The 17,140-nt window shown below is 48.3% G+C and overlaps 1 protein-coding gene across 1 annotated transcript in view; it reads right to left on the bottom strand.

The window, feature by feature from the left end:
• Positions 1-8,362, bottom strand: part of LOC119381538 (Down syndrome cell adhesion molecule-like protein 1 homolog) — a 52,896-nt gene extending 44,534 nt beyond the window's left edge. The window contains exons 1-2 of the mRNA XM_049412818.1: positions 8,123-8,362; positions 6,850-7,138 (exon numbers count right to left, since the gene is read on the bottom strand). Coding sequence (XP_049268775.1) covers positions 6,850-7,138; positions 8,123-8,362 — 529 coding nt within the window. The remainder of the gene's footprint in view (positions 1-6,849; positions 7,139-8,122) is intronic.
• Positions 8,363-17,140: the final 8,778 nt, after the last annotated feature.

Raw genomic sequence — 17,140 nt, 5'->3', positions numbered from 1 at the left:
ATTGCTCTTTGATATTGCTTGTCGTCGCTTTCATTTTAATAGTGGCCGGCAGGCTTGGTCTGACGGTCCCGACGTGGGAGTCGCCCGCTGCGCGCTGACGCGCGCCTTGCAGGAGCCAAATAAAGGTTTTCAACCAACCAACTTCGACTATCGCCTCTTCCTTGTGTTTCTCCAAACGTTTGTATTTCTTGTTCATAAAGTTTTAGTTGACCATTCGCTAGGTCTTACCTTGATAGCTTACTTTGTACATGACTGCTGTCTTGGAACACCACAGCGGTGACAAAGTTGGTGAGAATGAAATATGGTCTCAAGATTCAGGTGTTTAAAAGACACAAACGCAAAAGTAACGAAAAGCAGTACACCAACGCCCGAGGCGCTTTCACACAAATCCATAACCTCGTAAACGAAGCAACGTCACAATTTTATTTTTTTTTCTTGGTTTTATCTAAAGCAGTACGCTTGTTATGTGCCAAACAGTGAGAGTATGTCATCGAAGGGGCATATATTCCTCCCGACACAAATAACAGTAATAAATTAAAACTTTTGCAATTACGTAGTGCGCGGTTCTTGCTAGAGATGTTGCAATTGTGTAGAATGGTGCAAATCGCGCTCGTTTATGTCACACACGCAGTTCTCCCACTACCGACGTAGCGCTCAATGTCAAGACTAGCTAAGACTAGCGATCTTATGGAGGCTAAAATAGCTACAACAATAGTGAAGTTGCCGGTAGACACGTCGTTAGTAGTCACAAATAATGGGCTCGTTGTGAATAAGACGTGATGGCAACCGTAAGGAAGTCTTACTAAGCAAATTTTTACTAATATTTATAGATATATTTTGTCTATTTTGTAATGAGAATCACCTGTTTGTCACAAATTACACTATCGCTACCCTATTTACACTACCCTAATTACACTATCGCTACCGCTAATTTTAAGGTGACAATTCTGACAACGGCAGTCCAGCATTGATCTCATGACTCGTTAAAATGAGAGAGCAAGTTTTAAAATACTGGAGCTTTTGTTCCGAATACAACCTAAACATTGATCCTTCTTGCGCGAACGGGTGAGGAATTGTTCCGCGAATCTAAAGACTTCGATCGCGCGAGTGTTAACGAACCGTGTCCTCGTCGCTTTTCCTTCGCAACGCCGCTTTTGAAAGCGCGATAAATTGGGAAGTGACAAAACGCACGCTTCGAAACGAAGTAAAGTAGCAAGTACAGCTGCAGCAGCTGGTAGAGACTATCTGTGTCGATATCTTCATTTCGGTGGTGCAGAGGTTAAAGAAGAAAAAGTAAGCGCAATTCGTCGAGCTATCCGTTCACTGGTTCACTCAAGCACGCACATAGCAGCTAGAGAAGGGAAGTATGGAACACACCATTGCCGAGGGAGGACTGGTTCTTGTATTCCTTTCTCTGCTGGTAACTCTTGGTATAGTGGTGTGAAGTAATAAGTGCGCGGACTATATAGCAGAGGAGGCATCATCGCTCTAGTAACAAAACGTACATTAATCCAGCACCTTTAGCACTGACTAGCCAGTATGTTAGGCCGAGAGCTGTTCACGAGCTGCCAGCTGTTCTTAACACTGTGCAACCCGTCTGCTGTGCACGCAGTTCCTCGGTCGTTAAGAAGACTCACCGGCTTTCAGTAATGCTACTGGTGCTCCTCATATCATTGCAGTGGCTTCTCTCTGTGTACACTTTCCTGGTTGGTTCTTCTTGGTCCTGTTTACTTCTCAAGATCGCATAAATGTATTTACTGGAGGTGTGTGCCAGATGGCGAGAGCGTTCACACGAACCTCGCGTCGATTATCCGGTACTTTGCGGCTTCATCCCATCGATCAGACAGCCCACTACGCTTGTTCTGCCCTCGTACGCCTCAACCCGTCGCGTATTTACTTTTGCTTAATTGCGCGTTCTTTGGGGAGTGTTACCGACTGTGGCTGAGCTTTCTACTTTGTTGTTGTTTCCATTACAATGCCTTTTCTTACAATACGTCGGTTGTACTCAAACTTGCGATCGCATTTCACTTTTGTAAAGCTCATATTAGAGGCAAGCACCCAATCCCTCATGAAATCGTCTAATGTCGCTTCAATTTTTTCTCCTTTTTTTTGCAGATCAGTTCTGCGCAACCCCACAAGGTGGCGGAAGGGTTAAGAAAGGCAAGTTAACAACCACTCGTATGCAGCACGAAGCCACAAGGAAATCCATACGGATTTCTCAGAAAGAGAGCTTCTCAGTAGCCGAAGAATTTGTCCTGATCCTGGTGCTACATACCGGTGGTTGTTAATTTCCCTTTCTTAATGCCGCTTCATGCAACCAGAGAAGCGTGTTGCTTCCGAAATAAGTATTTGCCAATTTTACTGACGTAAAATAAAATTGTGAAAATGATAAAATATACGGAGCGTGCGTGTTATTATAAAACCTGAAATTGCAGTTACGAAATAATTACCGAGACTTGTAAATTCTTCTTGAGCAATAAATTTTAAAAAAGACAAGATCTAGTGCTTTGAGGCGCACTTTGCAGTACTTGTGATTGGGTAATAATTGGAACTTTTACTTAAAATGATGCTTACATCGAGCTTGCGATACACGCATCTCTAGAAGGAGTTGAATATTGAACACGATTCATGCGCTGTGCGGACTTCCCAGGACACCACCTATAACAGCAGTAAGCCAGGAGAGCCCCGCCACGGTGGTCTAGTGGTTATGGCGCTCGACTGCTGATCTGAAGGTCGCGGGATCGAATCCCGGCCGCGGCGGCTGCATTTTCGATGAAGGCGAAAATGTCTGAGGCCCGTGTACTTAGATTTAGTGCACGTTAAAGAACCCCAGGTGGTCGAAGTTTCCGGAGCCCTCCACTACGGCGTCTCTCATAATCATATCGTGGTTTTGGGACGTTAAACGCCAGATATTTTTATTAGTAAGCCAGGAGAGCAGAATGGCTTTTGAGCTGATGGTCTTTCTTTCTTTCTTTCTTTCTTTCTTTCTTTCTTTCTTTCTTTCTTTCTTTCTTTGAGATATATTACTCATACTTTCTCAAAATATCCCTCCTGAGATTAATAAAGATCTCCTAGGAGGAGGTGGATGAATAAAGATCGGAACAGGAACCAACGGGGATCGGCACGGGTGTTGTGTGCGAAGAGCGAGGTTAAAAAAACAAAAACAATAGTTCAATTGAGAATTTATCTGAACAAAACCAGTTACAAGATAACAGAAAAGAATACAAGCGCTTTTAAAGATACTACCAGAAAAACCACATCGCCCGTTCATAAAGCTTCCGGTAGACAGCCTCCTTCGTCTCTCGGGACGCCTTCTATCACGTTCCTTGGCGAACCTGTTGTTTTGTTCTCCCGTCGCGGTCAACCCTAATAACCTTGGAAGGGCGGGATCCCAAGGTTTGTTTCCTTTTTTTATTGCGATAGCAATTACATGGACAGTCTCGACGGGTTTATTGCCGTCGCCGTCGCCGTCATGCCCCTCCCGTATGAATTCCAAATTGATAAGATCCCCCCGCGCATCGCATGTTCTACCGCGGGTAAAAGCGCGCGAACGGGGGCGACGAACACGGCCAGAGCAGAGACCAAACAAGCCGGCCAATTTCCGTCGCTCGGAGGGTGCGTGCGATAACATCACCCCGCTCGGGAGGCCTGCCGACGAAGCAGACAGGAAACGCCCCGCCCGTCTTTAACGACCATGAAAAGACGCGGGAGGGGAGGGGGGGGTCGCGCGAGCAGCAATTTTGTACTTTGAATCTAAGGACGCGGTCGCGATCGCTAGCGCGCGCGATATCTCGGCAGCCATCACAGCAGGCGGCTCGTACACCCTTCTACGTGCTGCGCTCTCAACGCGAAGTGACTATGCGGAGAGCATCTCTCCCTGTAGCGGCCGTATTATCTTACACCAGCGTTTTGCAGTTACGCGAGATCGGATACAATACAGTTACCTGCCAGCTTCACTTCGTATAACACTACAATTTGTTGCTACCGCATTCATTGCTTCGCCCTTGCGGTGAAACTGTGACTTTTTCCTTGTCCCTGGATGTTGCGCTCTGCATGCCACCTCGATCCGTATTTCAAATGCACTTGACTGAGTCATATATTGTAAACATGGGGAGGGCTGATATAATTTATTTATTAAGGCGAAAGCCTTATATGCCTCACCAAACACGCAATTTGACCGTTGTCGGCGACATCTCGCGTCCTGCGGCGTCGGGGATTAGGGGTGCAAAAAACCATCATCACGTGGTGATGACGTTACAGATCGAAAGAAATTTGTGACGCCATCATGACGTCATAAATTCTGGCGTGACATCTATGACGTAACGCCTAATAATTCCTTGTAGTACCCTCCCTTGGGCGGCGAAAAGAACCGGAGAGTGCGCGACCTCAAGAGAAAAAAGTTGGCCGCGTATCTGCGTGCTCCGCTGCAAATGTCGTGTAAAGATGATAGAGGAGGCGCTGCGTGATATATGGACGCCATCTGGCAATACGTCGGGAAACATGAGCTTGTGCAGAGGGTTTCCTTCGTGGCAGAGGGCGTGGCAGAGGGCGTTCGTCGCGCGCATAGGCATTTTCAGCGCAGCCGCATTTTCAGCGTGGCTTAAGAAACTAGGGTCTTTAGAATTACGTATCTATGTATTTTCCATTACAGGAACATACCACCTAATACTTACCTAGTGATATTGCGCCTAAGATGTGCGTAATATTTACTTTTTGATCGACAACGTTCACAAGTATGAACAGCCGTACCAGTTCAAGATGGGTAGGCGGTAAGCAAGTGGTTCAACTTGAGCCGGGTCGCTGAATCGGGTGACAGACAGGCAGGCAGACAGACAGACAGACAGACAGACAGACAGACAGACAGACAGACAGACAGACAGACAGACAGACAGACAGACAGACCAAAAAAAGACTATCGTCTTTAAAAATGACGGCGCTTCGCAGTGGCACGTAAAGCCACGGCTCATGTTCTCTGCTGGCATCGATACTGGTTCAGCCGTCTCGTTCCTTTGCTCCTGTGGCATTAGCCTACACCACGGAGGAAGGAAAGAACTGAGGAGGGGCTCTGACGTCGCTCTCGGTGAAGCCTCGGTGAAGCCGGAAGTCGGCCATATTGACCGGGTAGATCCTCCTCTCTTGTGTACGGGCGAACAGCACAGTGGAAGCCATGTCGCTCTCTCCGGCTCGAAAAGCACGTGATGCGCGTGCGTCGCGCGCATGCCGTGGCGATCCGAAACCAACTGAACGGAAGTCAACACGCTGGGCCAGCGCGATGCCTCTGGCGAAATCATTTCGCGAGTTGCAGCTGCGCACGAACCTACAGCGAACGTACGCGTTCGTCGGCTCGTCTGCCTACGAATGCCCTTCCTCAGCGTCCGAGGTGAAAACGCAAGGAGAGCGCGCATCTGCTAGCAGAGGAGTGCGCGAGCGTCTGTTGGTGGTTTAGCAGTTTAGATGCCTAGCGTTTCTCGCGTCGACTGCGGCGACGGCTTCTGTAACTGACGAAACGACTCTAGTGAGCGCACGCAGTACGGAACGTTCGACTAGCCATATCGTTCGGTTGGCAAACTGCGCTTCGGCTACGAAGGTAAACAAGCATAACCAAGTAAACAAGCTTTCGCTTGCATAACCGGACCTAGCCGAGCTAAGCCGCAGGCATTATTTTAAACGATTTAGTTTTACGCTGCTGCTTTGTTTTCCTCTGTTCGGGCTATGAGCCACAATGCGAGCTTGACGCGGCGATAGTGTACGAGTAAAATCCGCGCAATCTCACGGCACTTGAAAATGCTCGGCAATGTCCGGCAGAACTCGTACCTCACGTACGTACGTACAGTACGGTCCACTTTTAGAGGGAACACGCGAGCGCGCGGCCGGCGGTACGCGGAGCGCCAACTGCTGGCGAGATTTGGAAACCTGGAGCATGCGCATAAAGGCGCAAGGGCGGTGCTTGCCGCCGTTCGTCTGCTACTTACCGCCCCTGCGCTTGCCGTGCGCTGGATAGCGCGTTCGTTTTTCTGCGGCGCGATTCATGCCCCTGTGCTCTCCCTGCGGCTCGTCGGGTAATCAGCGCGCAGAACAAAAAAAAAGTACCGTTCGTTTATTGCTGTGGTTTCTCGGCAGCTTTGACGCGATTCCATTGATGGCCACAGCGGCTGAATTTCGATTACGGGCGAAATGCAAAGAAAAGCCATGTGCTTATAGTATTTAGAAGCACGTTAAGGAAACACTTGCGATTGAAACTAGTTCGAAGTCTCCCAATACGGCGTGACACCGAATGATATCCTTGTTGTGGCTTGAAATACCCCAGGAAATGTTAGTTATAACTCTCGTGATTTTTTTAATCGTTAAGGCAACATCGCCAGAATATGCGATGACGTGCACTTTTACGAAAATTATTGCGTTTCACCAACACGCGCGATGAAAAATGGTGTGCGTGGAACGACGTGGAGTAAACAAAGAAGACAAAATTTATTCGTCGTATTTGTGTGACAGAGTATAGGTGAGCCAGGCCAGATCTATAGCCTCGAAACATTTTAAAAATGCAAAGCTAATGAAACATGTCTCTGCCCTGTGAAACGCGAAATAAAATGCAGATCTGTGCAAGCAAAGTAGGACCAAGCGCGACATACCAGGCATTGAAAAAAAAATTACACTCGTAATGCCGATGATTACGCTGGTAATCGCAAAAAAAAATAATAGGCTGTTTAGCACTCGGGCTTTTGGTTCATCGTTTTGGGGTGTCTAGAGAAATGTGTGGTGGATCCTGGGTCTTCCATTCTCATATGAACCTAAGTCACTTCGTGCTCCAATAGCGTGCCCTAGACTTCGTTCAGTAACGGGTGACGTCACCTTCAGCGTCGACTACGGCCTTCATCCTTTCAGGCAGAGACCTGTACAGTGCTTCTGTGAAGGATGAGTCGCACTTGAGCCGCTCCCACTCTTCGTTAACCGCAGCCCAGAGGTCATCCGCAGATTTTCCATGAAGACCTAGACGGGAAAGAGACGTCTTCATCCTTCCCCACACATTTTCTATTATATTCAAATCAGGGGACTGTGGGGGCCACATGAGCACAGTCACTCCGCGCTGCTGTAGTAGGCGATCGACCTTTTTGGCGGTGTGCACCGGCGAGCGGTCGTGCTGAAAAATGCAGTCATGCTGCGGTGTGATGTGACTGGTGATGTGCGGGAGGCCGACGGTGTCCAGAATATTTCTGTATTTGTCCGCTGTGAAGGCCCCTTGTATGCGCACGAGGGGTCCGAGGCCGTCACGGGTGATGCAGCCCCAACGCTCACCACAGTCCGTCCGCTTGCTGCTACTCGCTGAACAAATTCAGGCCTGAACCTATATAGTAACAAACACGAACGAAAAAAAAAGTTGTAGAAGGCTGTATTGTGCAGCACTCTTGTCTTGCAATGCCAATCATGTTATAACGGAAGGAACTACGAGCCGAAACAGCAAACTTAACATTATTATTACGGCGAAAATGCTGAGGCCCGGATACTTAATTTAGGTGCATTTTAAAGAACCTCAGGTGGTCCAAATTCCCGGAGCCCACCACTATGGCGTCACTCGTAATCATGTCGTGGTTTTGGGACGTTAAACCCCGGATAATATTAAGATTATTAATACGAAATTCAGGGTTTCATTCTCGGCCGCAGATACCTTGATATTTCTGGTGCAAACATGTTTTCCAACCCACGCATGTGGCAAAATGGGCGTATGATAAGTAGCGTATAATTTCTAACGAGTTCCGGTCGCGGCGCTTGGGTGCGTTAAAACTCAAATTTACAGTTTGCTTTACCATGGAAGTTGTAGCAACGTTCGGGAACTAGAGAAGATTTAAGAGAATTCGAGCATACCGAGTTCTATCTGGACGCCAGACACGGGCCCTCTGATCCCATTTGGTCGTGAACGTGCACTCGTCGCTGAAGACCACTCGGCCCCAATCGTCAGGGGACCACGCTTCATGCCGCTGGGTAAACGACAGGCGCTTTGACTTGTTCACGTCGTCAGTAGCGGTTTTTGCACTGCCATCCTGCTCTTCAGTCCTGCTTCAGCCAGCCGTCGCTTCACAGTTGTTTTTGAAGCGGTCAGTTGAAAACACTGGCGTATTTCACTAACTGAAGCTCGAGGGTTGTCAGCAACATATGCAACGATATTCATATCGTCTTCCTGAGTTGTCACTCGTGGCCTTGGTTTCCGAGGGGCGTCCTTGATCCTATTTTCATCTCTGAAGGCCTGGATAATTCTATTCACGGTCTTAAGTGGCCTCTTCACCATGGCAGCGACGGCGCGCTGGCTGTATTCTTTAGTGTAGAGCTCGACTATGCGAAGCCTTTCGTCCTCAGGTACCCTGGCCATGCCACTTTTAAGAACTAGCACAGCCAAAAATGCGATCAGCAAGGAAATGCGCCCCCAGCTGTGGAATTCTGTGAAAGCAATAACGAAGCCAGCACTTGCGTAACCTAGTGTCAGCGCTTATCAAAAAGTTAATCGTAAGCTTTCCACATACTTTTCGAACCAGCCAGCCGCTTTTGATAAGACAGGAAATCTGATGGTTGATGCAGCGAGCATAGCAAGCTTGTCTTTCCAACCATATAAATATACAAAGGCGCTAGCGCGCGCCGAGTGCGGGGGCGGAGAAGTAGCAGACGACGCGGGCACGAACCGCCCTTGTTATTCTATGCGCATGCTCCACGTTTCCAAATCTCGCCAGCAGTTAGCGCTCCGCGGACCGCCGGCCGCGCGCTCGCGTGTTCCCTCTAAGAGTGGACCGTACTGTACATTCCGGCATACAGACCCATGGCTAGCTAGACCAACGGAAGTTTACGAGCACAAACACGTACTTTCGTCATGGCTTAGGAATCGCTTTAACTTACTGAACAAGGCGGCCACGCACCAGGGAAATCTGGCGAGCAACAGCACACCGAAAAGGAAGCAAGCACAAGAAGACGCCGCGAACTACATACACTGACTACGGCGTGTGGTGTCAATGTATGTACGACATCTGTTCACGCACTGTACAGAAAACACTATCGGCTGTGCGCCGCCTTCTATGGTTGCATTCCGTCTCTCACGCGGCGCCCGGTCGCCGTGATCGTGTTCCACGTAAAAGCTCACCGACGTCAGCAATATGAGATCGGTGAGCTTGTGCACGGTGCAGGCGTGCGAATGACACTCGAACGCGGTTGCTCTAATTCCGAGAGTATACTGCTAGAAGCGAGCATCGCAAGCAAAACAGAAAAGGTGTTTTAGTGCGCACAAGCAAGTTCTTACTGTAAACGTATAGAACACGAAACTATACATATGTATTGTCCTCATTTCGTCTTGCGGGGCACGAATGTTTCGTCCGCTGTCACAAGCAGCAACACTGAACAACCCTCACTGACTTGCAAGGCGTTCGTCGTTGTTCCGTTCTGTTACGGTGGCTGCGCCCTATTTCGCTAAGCGCTTCTAATACGTACTTCATCTGCTTTATCCGCTGCACGGCAGGGAGATACGCCCTCGTTCCACGCACTGTGGAGGTCCCGCGGCTACCAACAGGTTTTGTAAACGTTGCTTGGTACGATAACCACCGGTTGAACACTGCGTAGAGAACAACGCGGCACAAAGAATGGATATCCGCCACGTTTCGGTACGAGACCTACGAAAGCGCTCAAGCCGCCGCCGCTAAGCCAGCTACACTGCACAACACGGCGCGCCACGTAACCATAGGAACGCCGCCATTGTGCCCTGTGGTAGGGTGGCTAGAATGGGCCATTCTAGCCATGGAGGAAATGATTCTAGCCACCCTACCTGTGGATATGGCTGCCATGACGTCATTTCCTCCACACTTTTCTACCAGCTCGTCGGCTGGGAATGCCCAACGTTACTAGTAACGTTGGGGCATGCCCTCTCCTCAGTTCTTTCCTTCCTCCGTGGCCTACACTGTCATCACATGACATCGTAGCTTGGTCCAAGGTGGGCTGATCACGGAGGCAGTGCAAAACCAGGTCAGGTGCCTCCGATCCTGGAGGCGGTGTGAAATCACGCTAGGTGCACGAAGCTTTAGGAGAGTGGCGGGGCAGGAAAAATACATCTAAGGAGCCTACATGACCGGCCGTTCATGTAGGCTTCCTAATGCATCGACTGAGAAGAAAAACAAGATGGCTTCCGCCTTCGAGTCCTCTGTGAATGCACAGGGGACCCTGTGATTTTTCGCTTATGTTTAGTCAAAGCCGTTCGAGCTTATGCAGTGCACCCTCATTCCTAAACTATTAAATGAAGCGCAAGAGATGACCTAAGAGTTGGAGAAGATTTTGCTGTAGGTATATATACTTTGTGTCTGATCAGCAAAAGAAGCATCGACGATATTCAAAAGAATGCACATTTTATGTACCGTTCGCATGGCTGCTGACTTCGATTCAGTGGCCTGTTCGTGCATTCCTAATGTAAACAGCGTTTGACAAGCGCTGCTGACAATGTTTTCATGCATGCAAGAATGAAAAAAATGTGCCATAGTGCAGTGGTGGGCGTGTTCATCTTCCGATTACACATCAATCGCAGAGTTAAGCGTTCCACTACTGGCGCTGGTGGGCAGTCTCGCTGTATTACGGTGCAGGTTAGGTTGAGGAAGTGTCTTGACAATAAGCTATGACAACGTAGCCGATAGAATTTGTTTTAACAGCTGTCGCCGGTTAATCGTAAAGTTACTTAAGCAAATCGAGCTTCATGGTGTGGTTAGTCGTTTTCATTCCTGACCGTTAGGAACACGTCGACCACTTTAATAATTTCGAATACTAGTCAGTTAACGTAGCGTTTCCAAGTGCTACTTCATTACATAATATTTCGGCACATTTTTCAATATGTAAGTGTTTTGTTGACGCGCGCTTTCGCCAGACCTATCTTGATTTAACACAACTCTTGGCAGACCTTCACAATCATCGCGAACCAGAATTTAAGAGACAAGTGAAAAACATGTGAATTATACATACTTGCCAATATCGTTGAGGTCTTGTGTGCGCTGCAAGCAATGTCACCGCTCTCTGTTTCCGGTATTCTTGATAAAGGCATCTCTTCCCGGACCCAAGTGTGCAGGGCGCTCGTGCAAAACAACGCAGCCCTCGCCACCATCCCAACGATGCAGATGAGCACCATACGCGTAGACTATGTAAAACCAAAGCGATGGCAAACCACTCCGCATTGCTAGGGTCGACAAAGATCCCCACGGGATTTGCCGAGGAAGCGTAAGAGCGAGATCGGCATTTGTGTGCAGCGGAGTTTCGAATAATACCGAACTCATTATATGGACACCCATTTACGCAGCGCCCGTCGAAGTCACAATACTTTTCTGGCTAGCGAAAGAGGCGACAGAAGGGAACGAAAGGAGAGAGACGCATCAACTTCAGCCGAGTGATAGCGAGCCCGTTTTCGTGGTGAAGTCCCGCATTCCCTTTAACGAGGCGCTTTAAAGCACACCCCCAGCTCGCTCGGAGGAGTTCTTCCGCACTTCGGTTTTTTTATGCTGGAGCATTTAGAAAGAGACCTATAACCCGCCCTGGCAAGCATAATGCATGCATTTAGGAGCCGACTTTCTTAGGCGCTGGGCGCCGGTTTCTGAACGGCTGGTCGAGCGAACTTTAGATTCAAGCAATGAGATTTCGCCCGAATCGTGCCGTGAGTGGAGTGTGCGTAGGGCCTCATCGGCTGGCAGCCAACGTCAGTGCCCCTCGCCATTAAATGTGGTGCTTGTTGTGCCATTGTTCCAAAGGTTTCAATTAAGACTTCACAGTGTTTAATCGCTTCTATAAAAGCTCGTTAGTACGCATTGATAATTCCATACGTTGGAAAATTAGTGAATGCTTCCATTTCATTTCCTATAATGCTTGCAGGAAGTGCTGTCATCTCGAGCGGAGGTCGACTACGGCTCCAGTTGCTCCGGGGTGTAATTAAAAAAAAAATTGGACGCGACTGTAATCCTTGACTTGGGTGTCTAGCAGTGGCACTTGCTCCTCGAAGTTTGTGTGCCCTTGGGTTAGCTTTGCGCACCTGCTCGTTTTGATAGCCAGTTATGTTATCGCATGCGGGATGACGTTACACGTTGTCCGCAGCGTCGAAGCAACGTGCGTTATAGGGTCGACGTCCGCATTGCTGTTGTATAGCCGTATGCCGTCATTGCACTTAGTAGTGGCTTCCTTGCGTGTCACAAAGCGGCTCTCAATTAATCTGACGGCATACTCGGTCAGCATGAGGCCATCGCCTAGCCTGATAAGAAATGAAGAGAATACTGCGTCATTCTGGCGGTCCACGTGGACGAGTGGATGGCAGTCGAGCGTCTTGCAGGGGAGTTCTGCCTTCAGCTCCCTCACTTACCTTGCGCTTCAATGTGTATGCTCGCGGTTACTGTGTTGATTGAGGCTGTGAATCACCAGTGGCCCATACCCGCATAACATGAACTGTGGTATGTGGGTATGTGCCACACGTGACTGATGGAAAGGATTTCATGACGTACGCGACAGGCGTGTTACGTTATTCATGTCATGACGAGTGAATCGTGTTCGTCATACACTGATCCCCGGATAGATAGATAGATAGATAGATAGATAGATAGATAGATAGATAGATAGATAGATAGATAGATAGATAGATAGATAGATAGATAGATAGATAGATAGACGGACGGACGGACGGACGGACGGACGGACGGACGGACGGACGGACGGACGGACGGACGGACGGACGGACGGACGGACGGACGGACGGACGGACGGACGGACGGACGGACAGGACAGACGGACAGACAGACAGACAGACAGACAGACAGGACAGACAGACAGACAGACAGACAGACAGACAGACAGACAGACAGACAGACAGACAGACAGACAGACAGACAGACAGACAGACAGACAGACAGACAGACAGACAGACAGACAGACAGACAGACAGACAGACAGACAGACAGACAGACAGACAGACAGACAGACAGACAGACAGACAGACAGACAGACAGACAGACAGACAGACAGACAGAAACAGCCATAGTGTCTGAGGTTCGCTAAGAAAGCCTTCGCATTTAATACCCTTTAATAAACGAGCGTTTATCCTAAATCATACCATGCTTCTTCTTGCCCCCAGGTGGATACATGGGCCGCCCTTAAGTTAGCTCCCAGTCGAAACAAGCAATTCCAGTAAACTTTCGCGTTGCCATACTTGCAAACGTAGCCACAATCGTGAGGTATGCAGATTTTGTAGGTGGTCTTGATTCTTTGGTGTTCTTAAGGTCTCGAACGAGCTGTCCGCAAGACGGCGCAGGCGCCTAATTACAGCTTTTAAGCAATCACCCTCGCGCCAGCCTGTTTCTCACCCGTCGTCCCGGCCTAGGCACTTCAAGTGACCCAAAAGCAAGAAAAATGTGTGAGCTTCTATGGAGACGGTGGCAAGGTCCGGACCCCGGCAGAGAAGCCATTAGCCGGTGACAGATAGCTCCCTCGCGTCTTCATAGCCGGAAGCCTATACGTAAAAAAAAAGGTACATATATTGGGCCGTCCTTAGACGCAAGATTGTGTTCCGTGCTAGGTGCTTGTAGCAGCGTGAAGGCGCCATCTTCCGCATTCGCAGATGCTTAAGGGCGAGTCCTGTCGAGTTCGCTGCTAGCCCTAGGGCTAGCCAAGTCAAACGCCTTCTACTTCCTCCTTGTCCGCTGCACTCACTGCTACGAACGCTCAGTTTCTGATCCAATTACGACTACTTTCCGAGGACGAATGGTAGCTAGGCGTGACTACGCGTTGTGCTAATTGAAATCGTTCGTCTTAGGAAGGCCTTCCGCGAGTCCGTCTTGCAAAGCTGTTCTGTCTGTCTCGCTCTTGCGTAATTCTTTTCGGGGCTGCAAATGAAAAGCTTTCTAACGCGAGTACCTAGACACTTCGGGCGCACCAAGGGCGTTTAGGTGTCTGGACGCGTATAAAATGCTCTTACAGATTTCCGGCAGCTATCTGGAGTTGCTAGTTGTGAACAATGCCGTGGCCCGTACTTGCGCCCAGAGAGATGAGGGACATCAATTTGCGGCGTCTTTTAAGAAATATTGCTCTAACATTTCGCTGAGGATTGAGTGAGGCAGTTAGTGACTGTGGTAGCTATACACATTTTACGGTTTGCTTTGTAGGAAAGACGACGTATATGCGCGCTTGCGCTCTCGCGTTAATCCTCTTTGAAACTCGTTCTTAAAAGATACAGTAATTCAATGTTACAAGCTTTGCTCCATTAGTAAGTTACTTTTCGACAACGAGATTAAGGAACATTTCTGGCATGAAAAAAAGATAGACCTTAAATAGATGCTGTAGTGCTAGATGACACTGAAAAGGTTTCGTTTATCACGCCAGCATCGTCGGCTCTGCCCATTACGGAAGCGCCGCATTTTCGATGGAGGCGAGAAAGCTCGAGGCCCGTGTACTTAGATTTAGGCGCACGTTAAAGAACCCCAGGTGGTCGAAATATCCGGAGCCCTCCACTACGGCGTCTCTCATAATCATATCGTGGTTTTGGGACGTTAAGCCCCATCAATTATTATTATTATATTAATTAATGTGAACGAAATGCTGTAGTGTTATTGTGAAATGTTAAATGCTCTATATTTGATTCGACATTCGATGCATATCAATTGCTTGCATTCGACTTATCCGAAAATTTAGTATTCATAAAACCCCAACTTTTATTGAAGGTACCCTGCACGACACACCGTAGCGACATTGCAGTCGCCGGAACTGCAGAGGCAAAAAAAAAATAAAAGGGAAAAAGAATACGCGTTAAAGTATATTACGGGGTCAGTGCTGGATCGGTGAACATGCCGAGAAGTTCATCTCTCCAAAGTTTGAGACTTGAAATTCTTGCACGGCATGCTCTTTATTCTACGTTCAGTCATGTAACGAACCTTGGTCTCCAAGCCGTGGTAGATTCGTGAGGTAAGCTTGGTTGCGAAACTTTTTCGGAGAGCTGTCCGCAAGATAATTTTGCACGGGCTCTCGTATCTCAAATTAGAACGCATCATGCCTCTGGATTCCATTATACAAATCAATCTGTTTCTGTCTTATGGCTACACGTTCGCCGAGGGGGCTTAAAAGTCTCGTTATGGAAAACTTCCTTTCCTCACCGCAGAGCCACGGCTCCCGGCAGGCAATCCCGCATGCATATGACCAGTAATACAGGTGAGATCTCAACCTACTTTGCGTCTCTTTTAATATGCGCATCCGTGCGGACGTGCTGCATCACTAAGCAGCACCTTGTAATGGGCTAGCCGTGATTCTCATTACCCAAAGGGACTTCTTTAGGTCTTGATAGTTCCGTACTTCCAAATACTGGATTCTCTTCGTCAGAACCACGCAGAAATTGTTCAAGTGGCTCATTTGTGTGCTAAGAACTGTAGGTGTGTACAGGCTGTAATTATGAGCGGAAGTTTTTCGTAAATGTCGCTTTCGTTTAACAAAATCGCCTCGAGTGCAGTATAAAGGGGCAGTCACCAACTAAACTATTTAAAAAATGTTCAAAGCGCAAGTCCCTACAGTAGCCTTAATCAAGAGCCTGCAGTTCTTCATTTTTCCAGTTAAGTGTCATTTACATATTTAAGCTAACGTGCTTAAGCTAAGAGATAGAGAGAGATAGAAACAGAAAATCACTGTGTGGTTGTAATTAAAGACCGTCCATAGTGCTCCTGTCTGCTGGCTATGTTAAGCATAGTGCCAATTTGCACTTCTCCTCTCATTTTGCTCCGCTTTTCTAATTTACAGAGCAGAAGGTTCCATTGTAATTGTTCTGCCACCATCTCGCCGAGCCACTTCCTCGAGCATCCAGCGAGAAACCTATCTGTTGTTTTGGGGACTGAGTGTCTCCCACTACAGTATTTGCGAGCACCCCTAACACCGATGCCAACACGAGTCAGACAATACAAGCTTCGCTTCAAAAGGAGCAAGCAACATATAACGAAGAGGCAAAAGAATTATAGCACACAGTTCGCAGCCTACACTCGGAGCCTGAGCTGTAGCTTCTATTGACTTACTGGTACCGTCAACGGCCAAAGTCATGCTGAGCTGCTGGAAGGTCCCAGAGTGCGTGACACTCCCTGAGCGAGAAGAGTCCCGCATAATCATTTTTGTGTTTGTATACTCATATTTCCTGTGTATTGGCGTAGTCAGGTGGCGGCTCCCAGAAGCAAACTTGAACGACTTGCCGACGTGACCACTTGATATTTTCTTAGACTAGCTCGGCCTGTATCGCTAGATTGAAGTGTGAAACTGATGGGACGGCAAACATTAAATAAGTAAGCAAACAGAAAGGCACCACGAATCCATGGGAATCTAGTGGCGTGGGAACGTGACAGGCTCCGATTGGCGAACCGTGCTTGACATACGCGATGCACGTCCCATGTTCCGCCGTAGAGCTTCCCTGAGAAATCCATATTTTTAGCTCTTTGGTGTCAAACAGCCAAGTACTTCGAATAGCGAGGCCCACCCTACTTCGGCATTCAAGAAACGTCGAGGAATGCACACGCCTCGACCCTAATCCACCTGACGAGCCGCCGAATCGAGCTCGCAAATGCAGATGCTGAACTGTAGGAGCGTTTCCCCGCCAAGAGATAAAGCGACGAGGAGGTGATTGCATCAGTAAACTTTGTCTGGTGTCGTCTCACCCCATAGAAGGATAAAAGGGGTAAAAAAACACTGTTTGCTAGAAGCTGCCACTCCTTTGCTTCCTTTATTTCGTTTGATCCGCTCTGGCGCTTTCGGGCCAACACTAGCACCTGCACTGTAGATGTTCTTTGGCATATTGTTCGCCGCGCGATTACGTGCACTGCGTGTGAAAAGGTTTTGAAGAAGTGGCTTGCTTCCACGTATACCACGTGCCTGCGGTTTGCATTAGCTTCACCATCGCTTTGTTTCCCGTTTGCCCTTACGCGTCTGTTGGATAACGTTAATCGAGGACGTCGTTATGACTTAGGAAAAGGTGCCTTTGAAGTAAAATTTCCAGAGTTGGCATTCCGAAATAAATTTCAAGTACCCTTGAGGCTAATGAGTTTTCGACTATGTACCGCAATTGCCTATGTTATTAGAAAGAAGTATAACCTCCATTTATGGTTGGCATCTTGAACTTACTCAAACTCAGCCGAAC

The sequence above is a fragment of the Rhipicephalus sanguineus genome, chromosome 2, assembly GCF_013339695.2.
Source record: "Rhipicephalus sanguineus isolate Rsan-2018 chromosome 2, BIME_Rsan_1.4, whole genome shotgun sequence".
In the NCBI taxonomy this organism is placed as follows: Eukaryota; Metazoa; Arthropoda; class Arachnida; order Ixodida; family Ixodidae; genus Rhipicephalus; species Rhipicephalus sanguineus.
The sequence above is the reverse complement of the archived record's forward strand: the minus strand, read 5'-3'. Positions and strand labels throughout refer to the sequence as shown.